At 40.2% G+C, this 21,086-nt stretch overlaps 1 protein-coding gene across 3 annotated transcripts in view; it reads left to right on the top strand.

The window, feature by feature from the left end:
• kcnh4b (potassium voltage-gated channel, subfamily H (eag-related), member 4b) overlaps window positions 1-21,086 on the top strand; it is a 50,413-nt gene that overhangs the window by 14,757 nt on the left and 14,570 nt on the right. For all 3 annotated transcript variants that reach the window (XM_044014042.1, XM_044014044.1, XM_044014043.1), the window contains 7 exons: window positions 403-636; window positions 3,896-4,027; window positions 5,796-5,929; window positions 14,000-14,240; window positions 17,075-17,232; window positions 17,404-17,605; window positions 20,693-20,887. In XM_044014042.1, the coding sequence (XP_043869977.1) occupies window positions 403-636; window positions 3,896-4,027; window positions 5,796-5,929; window positions 14,000-14,240; window positions 17,075-17,232; window positions 17,404-17,605; window positions 20,693-20,887 (1,296 nt within the window). The remainder of the gene's footprint in view (window positions 1-402; window positions 637-3,895; window positions 4,028-5,795; window positions 5,930-13,999; window positions 14,241-17,074; window positions 17,233-17,403; window positions 17,606-20,692; window positions 20,888-21,086) is intronic.

Consider the following 21,086-nt stretch of genomic DNA (forward strand, 5'->3'; position numbering starts at 1 on the left):
GTCCAATTAAGTAAGCCAAGAGTTAAACTAGAATCAATAACTAACCCTGTGCTCTTTGTGTACCTCACTCAGCTGCTTTTTTTTTTTAATCTTAATATCTGCAGCCTAAGTCAATTCCCTTAACCGCAAGGGGGGGGGGAGAATTTTGACAGCCACAGCAACATAAGTCGGCTCTAAAATCTGATGATGGCGACCTGGGGAAATTAATTTCACCAGAGTCCACACCAAAGTCTGATTCATGTTAACTTTGAAGTCATAAACCAACTCAACTAAACCTGCAAAGCTTTGAAGCAGGTTCAAAAGAGCTAAACAGTCTTTGATTTTTTTCAGGGACAAACTATGGACCAGATTTTAGACTTTGACATGATGCATCCAGCTGTTTCTTCCATGTCCCTTTCACAGACAGTAATTTCCTGCTGGGTAACGCCCAGGGCCACCGCGGCTACCCCATCGTCTACTGCTCGGACGGCTTCTGTGAACTGACGGGCTTCACAAGGACGGAGGTGATGCAGAAGAACTGTAGCTGCCACTTCCTGTACGGCGCAGACACCAGCGAGCACGTGGCCCAGCTGATGGAGAAGGCTCTGGAGGGCCGACAGGAGTACCAGACCGAGGTGCACTTCTACAAGAAGAACGGTGGGTGCACAGCAAACATAAACCCCTAATTCTTTTTTAGTCCTTTAAGATTATGAAGCAGTTAACTTTGCTATCATCTTTTTCTTTTTCTCTTCATCAACGTCTTTTATTGCCTGGAGAAATTATAGGACATTTCCCCCCCATATATTTGTTTATTTATTGAAATAACATTGACTGAGTTAATTTTTCTTAGTGATCCAACATAACTTAAACATGTGCTACAGAGAGGTAAAGGTGAAGTAGCCTGGATATTTTATCCAACCACCACACTGCGATGATTAGTTTGAAAACTGCATTTTCAGAGCGTTTCAGCTCCGTATTAGCATTAATCTAAATCTAAATTAATCCATTCAGTATGAACACACCTGAATATGAAAATCACATGACCACTCAGACACACTAAGCATAAACAGGAAGCAGATATTTCTCTCTACAGTTGTTTTCTTTGTTTCAGAAAGTAATATTATGGCAAAAAAATAAGAGCAAGTATTTATGTTGTGAGACTTTTGTTTGAAGTTTTTCGTTCACAGCTGATTGTCAAGTCGTGGCCATTGCTGAGGCTAAAAGGCAGCCCTGTAGTTTACTCACTAAAAATGGAACCAGCTGCATTTTCACACTTCACAGTTTTCTACCCTCTTAAACTCTGGGGTTTAGTATCGATGACAGCTGTATCTAGAGCAGAATATGTGCATTTTTAAAAGAAAACAAAGTAGTATTGACAGATCCCAAGTGATTGGAGCCAGAACAAGACTTCTGCACTGCACTTACTCCAAATTTTGTTCATAGCCTTTGTTCAGAAATCTGGTCTGCAATGGGTGACATTGACCAATCACAGATTAAGTCACTGAGAAGATGCTCCTGTTGGCTGTTTTATGAAACAAGGACACCATTGCAGCATTGGCATCAACTGCATATGAGGAAAAGCAACCTCAAAAAATAATGTGAAAAGGGAGTCAGGCAATAAATGCACGTGTCAATATGGGCAGAGAAGAGAGCTGTGACCCAAACAAACTTGAGATGAGACTTAAACAACCATGTCATCCTGCCTACTGCAGCTTAATGTGCATGTTTGGAGGAATAACACATAACTCATTTGCAAAGTCAACCATAACTACAAATTACTGTACATAGTGTGTGTGTACCTGTGCATTGCAGCGGCTTAAATCCAGAATTTACCTCATTCCCTCTTAAATTGTAGCTAATCCCTTTTGAACCTAAAACGAGACATCATGCATTAAAAACAACATAAAGCCTTCCTGATTGGCACATGGGATTAGGTTTCTTTAACGGAGATTCACACCTGCAGCAGCTTCAGAGTGTATGAGCCACTGATTACGCTGATACTTCATCAAATATGCAGTGCCGTTTTTTTTAAATTGATTATATTCCTAAATCAGTTAGTAAATGACTGTGAAGCAGTGCCACTGCAGCTTAATGAGGGTCATTCTTAATATTTCCAAAAATGACAAAGTGTCGCTGCAACAGAAAAAGTAAAGAGGACAAACACAGGGAAAGGGGAAAGTGGAGCATATTTTTAAAGATAGAATCTAAATGATGGATATAATTCATGATGAAGTTGGCACACAGACACACACACACATACACACACAAAAGCAGCTTCTCTCATTATCTATTTACACCCACAGCTTTGTGTTAAACATCACCATCCACACTGTTTTCTTCTTCTTCTTCTTCTTGTCTGTGTCTAACACATACTGTATGCACACAAGCACACACACGCTGGTGCACCGGGGAGATGTGAAACATCTGTTTGGTGGCAGAGCTCAGTTTCTGCAGTAATGAGCGTACTGGGTTATGGCGAGGTCTTGGATCTATGGCGCTCTCTTCCTGCTTTGACTTGTTATAACCAGCCCCCCTGACTTGCTCTTTCTCTTTGTGCACAATCCTCCATGAACATGATCCATAGCTAATGTGAGGTATATTTTTAGAAAGGCTACGCCATGCTTCACAAGTAGCCACGGCACAGACAAAGTGAGAGCTGAACTGACGTGGGAAATCAAAAACCTGTAGCCATAAAGAAATGATCTTTACAAGGACATGTCCTTCACAGGGGTAGCATAAAATTGAAATAACAAACTACCAAACAAGTATGAAAAGACACAAAACATCCACACACTAAACTAAACTAAAAGAGTTTCCTCTCTCTTGCTGTACAAGAATGTGTGTGCGTGAAAAGACCCTGACAGCACAGGCTCCTGCAGAACTGTCCATGGTGCTGAAAACCGGCTAAGAAACTGTGAAAAAGTTGAAGCACTGTATTTTGTTGCTGAATGAGCAGGAACATTCAGCATGAGGCTCCTGATGTAAAAAGCCTGTACGCTAGACAATTCCTCCATTAACCTTGAATCTTGGTGATTCTCATCAGGTCGTGGAGTTATAATAAAAAAAAATTCAATATAAAACCTCACAAGCGATTCATATTATTAGAATCAGAATTTGTGTAAAGGTGAAAGAACATAACAGAGAACAGGGGATGCTGATAATATTCCAATTTTTATTAAATCTGACATATGGCGCAGTACATCATGGAGCCTTAATCAAGACAGTCATATAAACGCATGGTGCATAATATTTTAATACATTCATGGAAAACCTTGTGAGTTGGAGTAAAAGGCAAAGTTATTTTTAAGGTAATTTATAATTATATTATGTTCAGAAATGACCTGCACATGATATATACTTAATTCATTCTAATATTCACTACATCCAATGTTTATTTAAATGTAATTTACAGATGTGTCATTTGTTTTTCAGGATACAATCACTATTTCCCCTCCATGTCCAATTAAATTGTGTAGATAATCTTTTGACGAAGGAAGTGGCCATCAATTTTAGTTGACTTTAACACGTAAAATCTGCAAAAAGAAGGACCTGCAGAGATTGTGAATTCTACGTTTGTTGACCCAACTCTAAATTAGATATCCCAAACTGTGGCTTAATATCAAGTTATGATTAGTTATTTTTTGTTTTTTTTATTAATAGATTCATTTTACATCATTAATATGTTTGTATTGTGATCTATTTATCATTTCATATCAAAACAAACACTTTTATTTTGAAATGATCCGTCTTTTTCTCATAAAGTTTGATTTTGATTGACAAAATTGGACACTTTCTTAACATATTTTAGTTTGACAGTCATGTAAATAATTGAGTTTTATCTCGTAAACCTGTGCACACCTGAGTTTGGTGAAGATTTCCTACACATCCTACAACATATCTGGTTTCCCCACCCCAGGTACGGCCTTCTGGTGTCTGCTGGACATCGTGCCCATCAAGAACGAGAAGGGCGAAATGGTCCTCTTCCTCTTCTCCTTCAAGGACATCACAGACACGTATGGAAAAGGCCACCACAACAGCAAGAGAGAAGGTAGGAGGATACAAGTCCTCTTCAGAAAAACTCTTGTCGCTCGCTTAATTTGCTCTTGATTTACGAGTGTGCCATCATCTGGCCTACAGGTTTAATTTTCCTTTGCTCTCCCCTGTTCATCACTGCCACATTCTACCCGGCAGTTGTGTTTGGGTCTGGTGTTCGTACGCTGAACTGAGACAATGATTCCCAATGTTTATTTCGGCTGCAATGTGTCTTCCAGTGGAACCTGGACACGGTCTGTCGCAAATATTAAGCAGTTCACCAGCAGATAATAAATTGTTGTTTTGTTTTAATATGATCAAGTGAAACTTATGTACAAATATTTGATTTTGTGTCTTCTTACACAACTAAACTGCATTCTCAATTACTTTTCATGAGGATCATCTTACCTACTGTAATTATAGGGCTGGGTATTTATTACCAGATAAAGATTCTTTAACAATGTTTTGGATACCAACTGTATTGAATCCGTTACATGTTACATGTTACATGTTACATTACACATTATGATAAGATTCTTATTAGCATGCTGCACACATCTGGCTGAAATGTCACTCTCCACCTACATATACTATTCTATGTGTGTTTAAAAATGCATATAGTTTGCTTCAGATATGCCTGTCGTCAACATTATCCCTGGAAGTTAAGAGTCCGTTTTGAGGACTCCATTTTGGTTCAAAAACTCCAGGGCTGCGTTTTTAATATATGCAGGCAAAAGCTGAGAACATTAAGATTGGATTAATTCTGATCAGCCACAACTGGGCGATCAGCTGTGAATGACAAACTCTATTAAAACTTACACTCAGGTAAAAGACATCCTGATACTTGTTGGTAAAGCACATTCCCAGTGTATCTGAATGCCCAGTTTTTAGGGCGTAGCAGCAATGAAGCAGATTACTTCTGAAACTGAGCTAGACATTGATCGAATTAATCGGAAAATGTCATTTTTAAATAACATAACTTTCTACATTTTTTGTGTGTTTATGATCTTGAATCTGCTGCTTGGGCACTGTATTGGTCTCTTTGTTACAAGCAGTCTCCCATCCCTCGACCTCTGTGTGAAAATGTTGCTTTAAATACCTGTAAACCACATGACTGTAGGTAATATGTCAAAACAAACCTGATGTGGTCAAAGTGTGGTCTTTGTGCATCCAGGAAATAATTATCAGTCATAGAAATGATCCCTTCAGGGGCAAGACAACAGGTGAGGAAATTCACGACTGCAGCTGAGAAAAGTGGTGACGGGCTGAAAGAATGGGGTTACTGCACAGATAATCTGTCAACTTAAAGACGGCATGCTGTCTGCTGCATCGGCGAGTGCTCGCATCTAAAGTCGTGGAATGAGTTCTGCACTTGTTTGAACGCTGATGTGATTGCAGTCGTTTTGTGAAGTTGAGGACACTGCAATTGTGTTTGAGATTTGGCTGCTGGACAAGAAGCACTCCTGGATCAATCTGAAGTCTGATGGTTCTCTTGTAGTAAAGTTTTGCAGCCTGTGTTAATGAGAGAGGAAGAACCCAAGTTGGGTTTTTTTTTTCAGAGGATTTTTGTTGTGGGCCCCGTTCTCAGATAGTTTCACAGCCATGTGAAACACAGTTAAGAATGCAGTTAAGGTGCGTGTGTGAGAAAGTGTCGGTGTAAATATGACTGGTTGCATTTAATGAGAGACAGATGTTCTTTGTCCTCTGCTCCCACCAACTTTCTTGTGACACAACCTTGCATCATTTCGAGCGTACGTGCACTGATCTTAATGACTGTGTGACAGTTTCAGACGACAAGAAGTGCCGGAGGAAGAGCAGCTCTCACTTCAGCCAGGCCAGGAAGCGAGGACGCACCATGTTGTACCATCTCACCCACCAGTTTTCGAGGGGAGGCAAAGGAGAGGTCAATCTGGGAGGCGTGAGTACATTTTACCACTCTCATTTACTCTTCCTTGATTGGCTGCTTGCTTGTGACAGCATTTTCATCTGGGTCCTAACACACACGCCCATTGCACAGTCAGGGGTTGCTCAGACATGCACCACGCTCATTCTCTTGAGTTTGAATTATTTATGTTGATGTCGAAAAAGAAGATTTCCTTTAGGAAGGCAAAGAGAGGGAAATTTTGACCCAGATTCTCAGAGTGTGCCACATCTCACTAGCTTTGCTATTTCTAGTCTCCTGAATTATTGCAGTCTTCGTCACCGTGCTTCTGTTGCAATTTATACATAGTTTGGTGGCTTTAAAGTGATAGTTCAGGTTTTGACATGTGCCGAGAAACAGCCTGAGCTATGGAGGCTTGCTCTCACTGAAAACATGGCTGTCAGTGAGGAAACAAGAAAAAATTACTGTCGCCATCTAAAAGCTCACCTAATGTAATCTATGTCAGCTTTAGTTCACACACACAAAAACATTTTTGCTGTTGTATCTGCCGTTAGACAGCATTTTCTGGAAACTAAACATTTTTTAACTGCTCCCTCCACCACACCATTGAGTCCATTGAGAAAATGAGCATTTTTAGCTCACGTGAACCCTGGAGCTGCTGGTCTACAGCTGCCTTGTTCGGTAAGTTTGTGGCACTCAGGTACATCTGAACAAATGATTTCAAAGATCCAAGTCACAAAACAACACATTTGAACTTTTTGATGGAGGCAGCCATGGATGAACAACCCCTGTGTGCTATAATGGTAAATCGCTCATTTTCTCTATGGACTTTGGCGTAGGGAGCGAGCCGTTTACAAAGCAACACAAACATCAGTTTCCTGTCAGAAAAGGCGAGATAAAAGTATGTTTTCACAAGAAAGTGCCGGGACACACACCCAGAAGTCAGCCCTGACCTTATGTCAGTATCATTTACAACCACACTTAAAAAGAAACCTGAAACAACCACTTTAATTAAACGAATTGCAAGATGACTTTGGTAGTTGTGATTGCCGGGAGGTGATTGTCACGGACAGTTAAGTGTTTTATGGTCATAAGGTGGAGCTGGAAGCATCTTCATCATCTGTTTGAGACTATCTGTCCTAGCCATTGAGATATAGGTCATGATGTCACCAGCATTGTTCTTTTTTACACTTGAGGTAGCTGTACTGATGCTTCCAAAGTGCCTCATATTTAGTACATGTACGACCTGTTGGATAAATGATGTATGGATGAATGATAAACATGGATTTGAAATGTTTCACCTTGGCTGATAAGTGTGCTATTTTCCATGTGCAGTCACTATCGTTCACCTGTCTCACAAGTGTGTTTGTGCTCAAAGTACCTGGAGAGGTAATTTGTTGTGGTGATCTATTCCACTGCCACATGTTTCATTTCTACACAACAAAGGCCTTTGTATGCCTTGAATAACAAAGGCTGCACTTCAAGCAATGTTATTCATAGGAGGCAAGAGGTGCAGGGTTTTTTTGGAGCACCATTTTGAGATAATCCTTCTCCCTCCCTGCAGACGCTCAGTTACCAAGTGGGTAGGTACTGAAAAGCTGAGGCACCTCTGGAACTTTCAGGAGCAAATTAAATTTCAAAATGATAGAACAAAACTGTTTTAAGACATGACTGATTGAGCATTTTAAAAATAATAATAACTTAATAACTGCTTCACTGATTGTGCAACACCAGTATCAATATTTAATTAAAATGAACATTAATTGTATGGGAATTTGAACTGTACCGTATAGGGATGGAACAATTAATCAATAGACATGCATAATAAGTTGATCGTGGTGAATTTCCATTTTTGTAACAATAATGAATGTGGGAAATTGTCAATATTTTATATGAGGAGTCTGCATCTCTCCAGTTATTCCAGGTACTCATAATTTCTACTGATCTTATTTAAGATTCTGTTTCTCACTGTAAAATGTTCACACAAATATGTATAGTTCATGTTTTTCTTTTGTAAAATTGCAATATTTTCTAACCCTTTTTTGTCACATTTGTAGCTTGTTTCTTTCATTTTTTTTGCACATTTTATAAAATGTATAGACAAACACACACACACACACACACATACACACACATATAGGCTTATTTCGACAATTATTGAAAAATATCATGAATCATGAAACCGCTTTGGTCAGTATAATCGCAACAGAAAATGTTTACATCATCCAGTGCCAACTACTACTGTATATTAATGGGCTCTAGTGACATGACATACTTTTACTGTACTCTTCCACATGTGCAAATTACCAATTAACTGATGAGTTGACTGACAGAACAATAATTGCCAACAGTAGTTTCGAATGATTAGTTGGTTGATATGTTGAATAAGAAAATGAAAACAACTTTTTGGCTGATTTATTCCCAATAAGATAATTTACTCTCTCATCATCTCCTCTTCCTCACATATACTTCATTCACTGGTATAGCAAAATTAGATGAAGATTGAGCGAGAGATAAGGTGACTAATTATAACTATTTAATTTGTGAATATTATTTTGTTATTTGTTTTATTTGCTACACATTCCGGTCAAAATCCCTCACCTCCACTCTGATCACATACCCTGGTATAGACAGTAGAACAGTAGAAGGTGGTACATGTATGACACGTATCACAGTTTCAGAACCATGGGTCTAAATGATTAAAGCATACAGGTTGCTAATGCTAATAACGGGGCCTTTTGACTTGTTTTATCAGAAACAGTATGTGACACTGAACCAGCATGCACCCTGTAACTGGGGAAGCTAAAAGGAACTCTGCCATCATTCATTTCTGACTGGGACTTGTCAAAATTACTTCTTTACAGTGGAGCCATTGCACATTGCAGCCCTAATGTACACAAACAGGACCACTATCTGTAACATGAACTTGTGCACAGCTGAACTACTTCCTGTTAATGCCTCCAGCAAAGCAATTCTTGCTCTAGTGCTCAGACCCAACCTGCATTGTACCTTTCTGGGGAGTCAGTGTGTCGCTCCTCCCCACTGTCTGCTCAACCTCCTGCTGTCCTGCTTTACAACCCTACTTACAGATGGCACCACGCGTGCTCACGCCCCTACACGTACCGGTGCACATTCACAACAAAAAACAAACAAACATCGACGCATACATGAGGACAGACAGAGACCGACTTGCCCTCTCAGAAAGGGGGGACAGAAAAAAACATATGGCACAATGTCAACAAACTCAGAATTGGATACACAGGATTTATTATTCAAATTTTATGCCAGCTCTCTCAGCGCAAGATGGATTATTCAAAAAGTGTTTTGCTTGCTCCAGAGAATGTAGGGATAAAAAAAATGTAATCATAATATGTTTACAAACTGCAATCTGTCCCTACTTTTCCAATCACTCCTGCATAAATTACTTTTTTTATTTAATTTTACACTGCAGGTAAGAAAAAAAGACAAAGTAGAACATTCACTGTACAACACTGCATGATCAACACCCACTGTGTAATCATGACGCTGCCTTCCAGTGCCAACTATCGTGTAAGTGTGAATATAGAAGAAAGGCATACGACAAAGTCTTTCAGCATAGACACTTCCAGTACACCATTAAAAATATTTTCAGCAATTGCATACATTCAGAACAAGCCTGTGATATTGTAGAAGAGTAAAAAAATATATATATAGTGAGACTGCATGTTTTGGGGTGAAAAGAATGAAAGAAACCATGCAAAGTAAAAAGTATTCCTGCTGATGACAGTGTTGTTTTTGTCGGTTGTTGACAGCTTATTGGATTGTGTCCAGTGATGCTATCGTTGACTCTGGAGACCGTGCAGCTCGGTCACCTTTGTTAATCAGAAACCACGCAGTTGCTTGGGAATGAGGCTCAAACCAATAATAGTGACAGTTGAGTATCTCTGTCATGTAATGAGTAACACCGGGAATCCAAGTGCTCACGGGTCTCTCATGGCAAGACATTAGAGTTCTCCTCTCATTAAGCCTGTGATTAAAACATTGTTTTTAATATGTGCATATATAAATGTGACATTATTGGCACGATAATACGCAGTTCCACCATCGCTGTCGTTACTGAGGCTTTAAGATGGGGCAGACTTTTATTGTCAAGGTGGGAATTTAGATTTACAACAGTAAAATCGGCACATACTGTACATTCAAACACAATGAAAACAACAAATACATAAATTGCCTTTGCATCTACACATCGCTGATGCACTGCGAGAAGTATGAAATGGCATCTACATAATGCCTGGTTGGTGGCGAGGCCTTTATTGCACAGGGGGACATTTTCTCTAATAACACTAGCATTATCCTGACATAATACCTGACACCGCTGTGAGAAAATTATAGTCAGCCATGTTATTAGCATTTAGCTGTAAAGTTGTTATTTGTGAAAGGAAACTGAGACACAATTATGTTAATGACCCTTTTTTCTCTCTCATCCTTTTCTCTGCCTTCAGTTTCCCCTTTTCTTTCTTTCTTTTTTTTTTAATAGCTTCAGCCACTCCTCTATTTCTCTGCAGCCTTAACGCATTTTCTCTAGCTCTCCATCTGTCACTCTAACCTCATCTCATCCTCTGGATCCCGCTGTCTCTCCCCTTAATATCTGTCTCTCTGTTCCCCCCACCTCACCTCCCTTTGCCTTTTCCACTTTTTAAATGATCTCTCCCTGTCCCTCAGGTCTTCTAGTGTAGGGCAGATTTTCTGTTGCTACTTTATTTTTTGACACTTTCAAGTGCATTTATGCTAAAATACCATTTACTCAAGCCACAAGCCTGGCTATAACTATGAACTAAACCTTTTAACTTTGACAGAGTTCTACATAATTAATATTTTTTTTATTTTGAGATTTTAAGGATGTTCTACAAATATCATTTTCTGTTGTTTTTGTTTTTATACATTATGGTGTAAATTTTCTAAAAATAAACCATCACCACTGTAATTCTCCCTCTCTGATATGCGATATATTTTCCCACCTTTTACTTTTTCTGCCTGTCGCCCCCTCCATCTTCCTTTCACTCTGTCCTCCCTGCCTGTTTGTTTCTGATCGTCCCTCCACAGTTAACAAGCAATGTGATCGGAGGAGTTATGTTACGCTTTATTCTTTACACCAAGCAGATCTCAGGCTGGTACTCTGCCTCCACATCTCAGCCAACTACATCTGCTCTGACCAAATCTCTATTTGTAACCAACCAGGTAAAGGAGGAAAAAGTATAGCTATAACTTTACTGGGAAACAAACACATTGATCTTAAAATCCTAGCACAGTCACAAAAGCTTCAAACAAGAAAGAACCAGGAGTGACAAGCCATTTCATAAAGTCATAAAATAAAGAATATGATTTAAAGCTGAAATACTAGCTGTGTGTAACTTAGTTTGAGATCGTGAGGCTGCACTCTTTTCAAATGATTTATGGCCTAATTATTACATCACCTCTTCAACAACATATTCAGCCTGAAAAGTTCCCCTTAAACCAATATACGAGCACTTTGACTCAATTGGTATTTGCTCCCGTTGTGCCGCGGTTTTGGTGCCATCAGCCTGTGAGTGTATCAGCAGCGTAGTGTAACTAATGCGCGGCATGCTGACAAGAAGCTCAGATTTGATTTCTAAGTGCTCTATTTCTCAGGGAAGGATCACCATTTCCTCGTTTCACTTTAACACACTTGTCTAGGGGCCATGAAAGAGAAAAATAGTGCAACCCAGATTTCTTCCTTTCCTTCAGTCAATCTCTTCTTTTTCTTTCATTATGGCGTTTCTCGCACACACTTGGAACCACACTTTCAGACAGTGAAGGTCTATCTTTACTCTCTCGCTGTAACTCAATTTTAGTGAGGAAGAATACTGGATTTTATATAAAACAATCCAGTTGCTATTATCACACAGTCTTGTGGTCATTTTAACAAAACAATTCTGCTCTAAAGTAATCAATAGATATGAGATGTAAATTTATATGACAAAGGATCCTCTGAGAATGTAGATTGTACACGTGAGGGAATGGAGGAATGGTTTCTGCTTGAGTAATGTGGTGAACCATATGCATCTCCTTACTCATCAGGGCCAGGCTTTTATCACTGCTATCAAAGCCCAAAGCATGCTGGGAGATGTAGTTGAAAATAATGAGGCCCTGGGCTACAGAGTAAGTTAATGAAGTGTGAAGACCAGCTGTGTCAGTGTGACACGTGTCCCTGCAGTGCTGGGCTTTCTTTTCTAATCATCGCGATGTGCTCGGCTGACCGCTGTAAGTGCCAAAGGTCGGGTCGGCGCCTTGACCTCTGTGATGTAATGCAAATCTTAAAAAAAAAAGACAACATGACAACATTCCATTTGCTGACATTGCAGGAACTGGCATTAAAGCGGCGACAGCCGTTGTTGACAGTCAGTAATGTTTGTGCTGTTTCTGAACGTTCTGCTCACAGACACCATGAAAAGCTTCAATTCAGTTTTAGAATTCGTATGTATGTATGTATATGTTATCTATTAAATGGACAAATAAAGAAAGCAACATCAGTCTCTGTCAATTGACGTCCAGAATTCTACATGAACCAATTCCTCTGGTCGGCATCTGGGCTGCTGTGCACCCTAACATGCATGGTGGGTGTGAGGGGGCCCCTTCATTGCTGCTTGCAGCATTAATTAGTTGGGAATGCTGGGTCATTTTTTTAGTTTTGTTCTGGTTTTTCGCTCTCTTTCTCTTTCTTTCAGGACATTCCCAGATCAATTTTGTAGTTATTCCAGATATATATGCCTTTTTGTAATATTAAACTATTTTCTGCACATTTTCTTCCACAGAAAATTGACTAATTCATTTTAGTTTTATTTACAATATACATACACACACACTTTGTGTATAGTTGTGATGGAAAGACTCTATGCATAGAGCATCACATGATGATCTCATCACAATAACCTTTTCTGTGAGTCCACCACAGTTCAGACAAGGACTCATCATCACTCATCAGCTGTATTTTCTTGGTAAAAGAACAATTCCTCCAGTTATTCTCTGGTATTCCTTTCTCCTTTTTTGTTGGACAGGAAAGGGTCGCTCATTTTCTCAATTACTTTCAGAGAGAGTCAATCTGTTCCCGCCAAGGGAAGTGGGCAGATTCACAAATCATGCAGGGAAATCTTAGGTCATTAACTAGCCTCCTCTTTGGCATCACCTGTTTGTGAAGTGGCTGCATTGTTTGTGGATAGACTGTTTTCCCTCTCACCACTGTCAGGGATAATAGCTTTTCCTCTTGTCTCCTAAACACGGTTAAGGCTATTATGTGCCAGGTGCACAAGCAGCCCTCGTTTGAAGAGCCACGGAGCCATTATGTTCCAAATGGTCTCCCCACCTCCTCAGAAGTAGCAAAAAATTGAGTTTTTTTTAACTCTCTCCAATTGGGTTTTCTTATCAAAAAATGAAATAAGTGGAATGAATAAGCAGTGTGTTTCTAAAACATAAAAGCAGAGGATGGCCAGTGTTGTAATTCCCCTTGTTTCTTAATATTAGCACATCCACCACTGAGTTTAAAGACACTCACAGATTTAGGTGGATGTAGTCATGTATGAAATTAGAAGGCATCAGTGGTGGTAATAAATTTCCTCTTCACTGACCATTGTCATAACTCCATCATTGCATATTGTCACCACATGGCCATTTAAAAAGGTCTATCACTGTCTGTAAAAAGGCTGTCAAGAATAAATAACCAGCAGTATTACCATATCTGTTCCACTTGAGTTGCCTCCCTATACTGAATCATCAGCGGTCATCCCACAAGAGAGCATGTTGACATTTGCATTGTCTGTTCATGCAAAATCTTGGCACTGCAGTGTCCATCTGATGATCATTATTTCCCCAGCACACGTCCTCGTCAGCATCTGGTCATCAAGTTATTCATTTAAACAGCTCCTCGAGTATTTATTAACTCAGCTTTGAAAATTAAGAGAGGCTGTTATTGCTGGACTTTAACTCCTAACATGCCAAATCCCTTTTCTATAGGTGTGTGTGCATGTTAGTGCAGTATGTGTCCTCACTGTCTGTTCTCGTGGTAGGATGTTTAACACTTTGACACTTCGTCCTCCTGTTCACTTACAGGGCATGATTGACAAACCCTCAATACCGGAGTACAAGGTGGCAGCAGTGCAGAAGTCACGCTTCATTCTGCTCCACTACAGTGTGTCCAAAGCCCTGTGGGACTGGCTCATTCTGCTGGCGACCTTCTACGTGGCCGTCACCGTGCCGTACAATGTCAGCTTCACGCCATACGACGACACGGTCACAGCTGCGCGCTCCACCATCGTGAGCGACATAGCGGTGGAAATGCTCTTCATCATAGGTGAGTGCTGATGGAGGTCACGGAGCAAAGACACAAAGTTCTTCTCCTGTGACTCAACTTGAATTAAAACGCCGCCGTCAAACTGTTTTATCACAACAAGACAAATGGATGATAAAGCTGTAATGCATAACTTTTAAATATCAAATGTCAAATGAGTTTCCACAATGCTGATTAATACAATCGGTTCCACATGACTCTAGAGACTCATGAAATTTGTGTTTTTCAGTATAGCAGTGTTTAGATCTTGCGATTCTAAACCTAGATGCTCAGTGGGTCTATAAAATCACATTTTAACCGAAATCACGATTTTGGCGATTATCTGATATTGAAAATCAAGCATTCCCCTTAACAACTGCCTGACCAAACATAGCTGCTGTTGTTCCTGCACCATGCAGCTCCAAGTTTCCTGACCATGACAGCAAGGGGAACTCGGCTTCCTCTAAAAGCAAAAAACAATCAAATATTTACTGTTTTTGTTTACATTTCATCACTAAAACTTTGCTAGAACTCGATTAACGACATGTCTAGTTAGAATCCGCCGTTTGTCACAGATTTAATTTACCCCAGCAGCATGGCGCTTTAAAACCAGCGGAAATCATGATTGGATAACTGCTGCAATTCATATATGAATAGCTGGGCCTGAAATGAGCTTCCACTGATTTAAAAACAGATATACAACACATAACTTACCAAATAATAGATAGAATAATCAAATGTGTTGCACAGCAGAGTACATAGAGATAAACTGGAGTTTTTAAAATAATATTGGTGCTGTTGTCCCAGGCTGTCTCAACATAAAATGAGTCACTTCCTGTGTGCCTTGAGAGCGGAACACCACCATACTGAAAAACACACAAAGAGTTAATAAGGAGCTGATTGGCTTGATCAGCTTCATGTGAACTCATTTGGCAATAGTTTGAAAGTGAAAGTAGCTGACATTTGTTTGTATTTCATGCCTCAGCCAGTGTGTTAACCAAAACAAATCGCTGGTCCCACATTACCCATGTTCTTGCATCCCTCCATTGATTTCCTGTGAGATATTAAATAAATCACTAGATCCTCTTGATTATACACTGATTTTCCTGTTCCCTGTGCCACTGTCTGACAACTCCGATCCCTGCTCTCTCTGCAAAACAAAAGGTGAACACGCCTCTGCCGTTTCAGCCCCAACACCCTGGAGCAATCTGCTGTCGCCAATTAGATCAGCCACTTTCAAAAACCCATCTTTGAAGGGGAAGCCATTTTATAAATCTTCCTGTTCTTAGTTTGTTAGTTTAATTTGCTCTGTCCCCGATGTTGTGTATTGTGTTTTTTAACTTTGTTTGGGCAAATCATTTTTGTAACAGAATGTTTTTATAGACACTCCGTACAAGTAATGGTTGATTTCTCACTAACCCATGGCAACAGGGGACAAGAGCAACCCCAGCATCCTTCTCCCACAAGGTTCCCCCTAGTTCCATGATACCTAGGTTTTTCAGTCCCTTCAGGATATCCTGAATCTCTCCCAGGGACAATCCTCTCAGTTGATAATCACTGCTAAATCTCCGTAGGGATGCACCCAAGGGATGAACTGAGGTGGTAGAAACTCAGTGTTCTCCACTTACTTGTACTTAGTGAGCAGTGGTTTACAGTTACTCAACTCAACAGAGGGGGGAGGACACCACCAACTATGCTTGGGAGAAACTAGGTTTTTCACTCGCTTTCACTCGGTCACCACTGAGACTTAGATGTCATATTGCTACATATTTCCTAAAAAGAAGAATTTGGGATGTTGCGAGGAGTTGCCACTGATGGTTTTTTTGATGGTTTTCACAGCTCTCATTTTTCTGTACGGGATGGCTGTGTGCGCTTTCTAAAAATTCATCATCTTTATCACCATCCTTCCTTGTCAAACTTTTCCTTACTTGACATTGGTTATTGAGCAATGAGCCAGCATCTCAGGAGACACTGACAGCTTGGATGACAGATGAGGTTTTGTTATATCAAGCCTCCCACCCAGAGGTCTGCTTGCTGTGTGCTCGCTCCATTGTGACTCTGAGGTTAGATGGGTCTGTCTGGGAAATTCGCTGATATACACTGATGCCTTAACACGCTGACACATTCCAGCTGTTACACGCCTTGGCTTTGGCTCCCGTATCCTTTATTTAACCGGGTAGGAAAAGTCTCCCTGAGATGAAAATCTCTTTTTCAAGAGACACCTGGCCAAGACAGCAGCATCAGTACACTTATATGTTGCATCATTGGAACAGACAATACAGAAAACCACCACCACAGCACGAGCAAACAGGTCATCTCCATTTGAGCATCTACAACCATTAAGAGAATACTTTTCTCTGTCTAAATTCACCCAGGTTGATCAGTTCGCACATTTGCGGTGCATTTAAAAGTGTTTCTCTAGCCATACCCAAACAAATTATTATTTTACAAGGTAGGATGGTATGTGTAAATGATCTTTACCTTCAACATTTGTTCATGTCAACATGTTCTCCCCATGTCTGCGTGGGTTTCCCCCAGGCTCTCCGGTTTCCTCCCACCATTTTAGTTACATTCGGTCAGTCGCAGCGGCTCTGATTAACCCTCCATCTGACCTCGACATTTCGTTGTGCAATACCAGTTGTTGTATAATGACAATAATCTTTATTGTCATGCTTTCCTTTCCTATTACTTAATAGTAATTTCCATTTACAACCATTACTATTACCATATTGTTATAATTTGTAAATTGTTCGTTTTATCAGCTAAAAACTGCATGTTAGTGACAGTGTGTTGTTTCTATGTTTCTATCTACTATAAAGTGTGATTACATGAGGAAGAATAACCTAAAATGTTCGCAGACATTATCCTGAACTTCCGCACCACCTATGTGAGCCAGTCAGGCCAGGTCATGTATGATGCACGATCCATTTGCATTCACTATGCCACCACCTGGTTCTTCGTGGACCTGGTCGCTGCCCTGCCCTTTGACCTGCTGTATGCCTTCAACATCACGGTGGTGAGTAGCGCATATTTTTAGATGTACATTTGTGTATGTGTAACATGTACACTCAGTGTAGCTAATAACATTGCAGACTTAAGATGTATACTTTCTCCTACTCACCATCTCTCCTCTCTCCTGTTTGTTTGTTTGTTTTTCTGCTCGCGGTCACTCCACTCTCCACCTCAGACCTCCTTGGTCCACCTGCTGAAGACGGTGCGCCTGCTCCGCCTCCTTCGTCTGCTTCAGAAACTGGACCGCTACTCTCAGTACAGCGCCATGGTGCTAACCTTGCTGATGTCTGTGTTCGCCCTGCTGGCGCACTGGATGGCCTGCATCTGGTACATGATTGGACGCAAGGAGATAGAGACCAGTGAGAGCTGGGACATCGGTGAGTCCTGACAGAAGTATGAAGGTCAGGTTTGTTGTTTATGACTAAATATAGCCTCAGACAAGACCCACATTACACTGGCAACTCAGTCACTCACTCTCAGGCCGGAGATATAGATGACTCACATTTATTAATTCCTTTTATTTATTTATTCAATACACTTGAAAAAAACATTGACATTGAAATATGACAGATTCTAGCCATTGGATAATTTACATATGTAGTCTCGACCGAAATAAAAACAAACCACACAACAACAGAAAATATGGGTAACACTTTATATTAAGGAACACATATTCACCATTAACCAGGTGCTTACTAACATGCACATAAGTAGCATACTAGTCCTTCATTAGTAAATATTAAGCAAGTATTAACACCTTATTTAGGAAAAATCTTAATTCATGTCGTAATAGGTGTAGAATAAGATTATGTACAATAAGATGTTAATACGTGCTTAATAATTACTAATAAATAGTTAATATGCTACTTATATATGTTAGTAAGCACTGAGTTAATGGTGAATATGTGTTCCCTAATATAAAGTGTTAAAAATAAGTAATGTATCAAGGTAAATTAGGAAGTATGGAACTTAAGTTTCAAGCTTCTGACAAAGAGAGCCGTGTTAATCTCTGTGCCCACATCCATCAACCGATGATTAATCCATCCATTGTTTGAGAGTGACCTTCCTGATGCAAAATTACGATTTTTATGTCTTATGTCAAATTCTGTGATCTTTGGCATTTTGAATGGAAAGGCGCTTTGATATTATCAAGCTTCAGATTAGTTCAACTTGTGCAGCATGTAATGCTCAAGCATGTCTTGAATGAACTGGGGAAAATTTACCTTTTTTCACAGCAGCCACTTAAAATAGAGAAGATAAATACAGGTGTGTCATTAATTTGGGTTTCCCCCATTTAGGTTTAAAAGCCATGATCCTATAGTTTAGGTGTAATAATACTGCATGTATATGCATGCTTTCTTCACATATATACAGTATGTATACATATAGTGGCCTTAGACTTTTGCACAGTGTCGTGCAAAAGTCAGTTGCTAGCCAAGGTGAGGTTAACTTTTTAGGTCAAACTGTTTATTGATTATCTTCTAAGCAATTTTAAGTGAGAGCCCGGACAAATATATATTATCTTATAGTGTGTCCTTGGCTTAGTAAAAATGTAATAACCCCTATCCCAACTGATAAATATGGTTATTTTAAGTGATTAAATTGACTAATAGTTCCAGCCTTAATTGAATTAACATTTCCACCGTTTGTTCAAGTGCTGACTATCAAGACTTACGCTGAATTCAGTTATCTTATACCACACAGACCAATACAATGAGTGCACATGTGTTTAGTCCCCACTCAGCGGTTATTAGGTTAAACTATAGGGATTTCCAGCCATACTCGGTGGTAAGATAGAGATAAACACTGTCCTCTGTCACTCTCATGAGGGTTGGCTGATACTATTAAATACATTTATAACAAGTGACAGTTGATAGCTGCAAGTGGGCACACACATATGTGTAGGTTTTCATTTGACAAAAATGACTAATGAGTTTAATAGCGCAGCTTTAGAGCCACATATGATTCTTAAACGACCATAAACGGCAACAGGCAAACTGTGACATACTGCCATCTTCAGCAAAATGAAACATCTGGTCCTTTTCACAGCTCAGCCTGTGTGTGTGTGTTTCTGTTTGGACTTACAGTATGTGTGACTGCAACTGTATGTGCTCTCATATGTGTCTACGGGGAGGTTAGGTCATGCCCGCTAATTAACACTTGGCCATATTTATCCCTGGAGGAGCCAATCTAATTCTGCCCTGTCCCGCACCATCATGCCAGCCTGCTGACACTGCTGCTGACTGCCTGTCATACACGGACACACGGACCCAAACATACACTTCTGTTCCCCTTAGTTCAGCTATTGAAGTGTAGTATCTACTTCCAAACAGGGGTGGGAACATCAAGCAAAAATATTTTTCCCAAATATTCAAGGGGATTATCTGTCAAGTATTCAAATGAACTCCCCCAAACACACACATGAATACACACACGTGCAGCCCTGCTGCCACCTGACAGAGACTGACTGGTGAAATCACGGTGGATCAGTGGTAGAGGAGGTTGTCTTTCAACTGGAAGGTCTGCTACTCTACATGTCCGTCAACAAGAGACTTGACCCCAAGACACCTGTTCCTGCTGTCAGTGTGTGAATGGGTATGAAAGATGTGTGACAGAAATTGTGCTGCACAAAGATATACTGTGTGAATAATATGTGAGTGAATGGGTGAATGGCAAAACTGTAGTGTAAAGCAGCTTTGAGTGGTCATGAAGACTAGAAAAATGCTATATAAATACAGACCATCATCTTTCCCCCAAGTGACAGTGTATTAGAAACATACCAACATGTGTGTGAAAATACAATATGGCACTTAACTGTGAAGTAAGGTGCATGTTGGCTGTTGCACTTATTTGTCATTTTCGTCCCAGCAGTGTGCACTTTCTTCAAACTTCAACAAAATCTTTATAAGTGAAGAAGAAAAAACTTGGTGCTACAGCCAAAACCTACAGTACTTGACAGACTTTAAATTTTTATATTAGACATTTTGTCAGAGGAGTAACTCTCCACTGCAAGCAAACAAACTTACTCCAGTGCATGAGAGCCAGTTAAAGTAATATAGTGTGTGGATCCAAAAGGATCAGCTAACAAGATGCATTCAAAGACGCTGCTAAATTGCGTCACTATTGTAGGATCCACAGCGTGTTGAGCTTAGAAGAGCGGCTATAAGATGCATTCAAGAAACCTCATCACTTCTGCAAACGTACAGGCAGTCCACTAATGCTACTGATGCCAGCTTGTGGTAAAAGATGCACCACCAATTATATAGTCATTGTAGTAGAAAGGCTATTTATCAATACAATCACTTTGTTTATTTTAATATAATCATGAATAATCACATACATTTTTATAATTAAACAAATATTCAAACCATCCCTGCTTCTAAGCTGATAGGAGATACACAGACAACATAGAGTTTAGCTACTTTAACTTGGTCCTTCTTTCATGCTCTGTCTCCTCATTCAAGGGTGGCTCCATGAGCTGGGCAAACGCCTGGAGACGCCCTACATCAACAGCACGGTGGGCGGCCCGACGGTGCGCAGCTCCTACATCGCTGCCCTCTACTTCACCCTCAGCAGTCTGACCAGTGTGGGCTTTGGCAACGTCTGTGCCAACACGGACGCTGAGAAGATCTTCTCCATCTGCACCATGCTCATTGGCGGTACGTCTGACACTGGGGTGCAATCTCCCCGTCGTGTCCTGGCAGAGCGGTCCCTCTGTTTGGCACACCAGAGCTAGGAATTCAGCAGGAAGTAGGTTGGATGGTCTGGCTGTTCATCAAGACGCAGCTTGTTGCCATCTTTATGTACCAATAAACGGATTATTGTGGCTTAGGTGGTGAGCACTGGTGCAACAACCTG

The sequence above is a fragment of the Solea senegalensis genome, linkage group LG18 (assembly GCF_019176455.1).
Source record: "Solea senegalensis isolate Sse05_10M linkage group LG18, IFAPA_SoseM_1, whole genome shotgun sequence".
NCBI classification, from domain to species: Eukaryota; Metazoa; Chordata; class Actinopteri; order Pleuronectiformes; family Soleidae; genus Solea; species Solea senegalensis.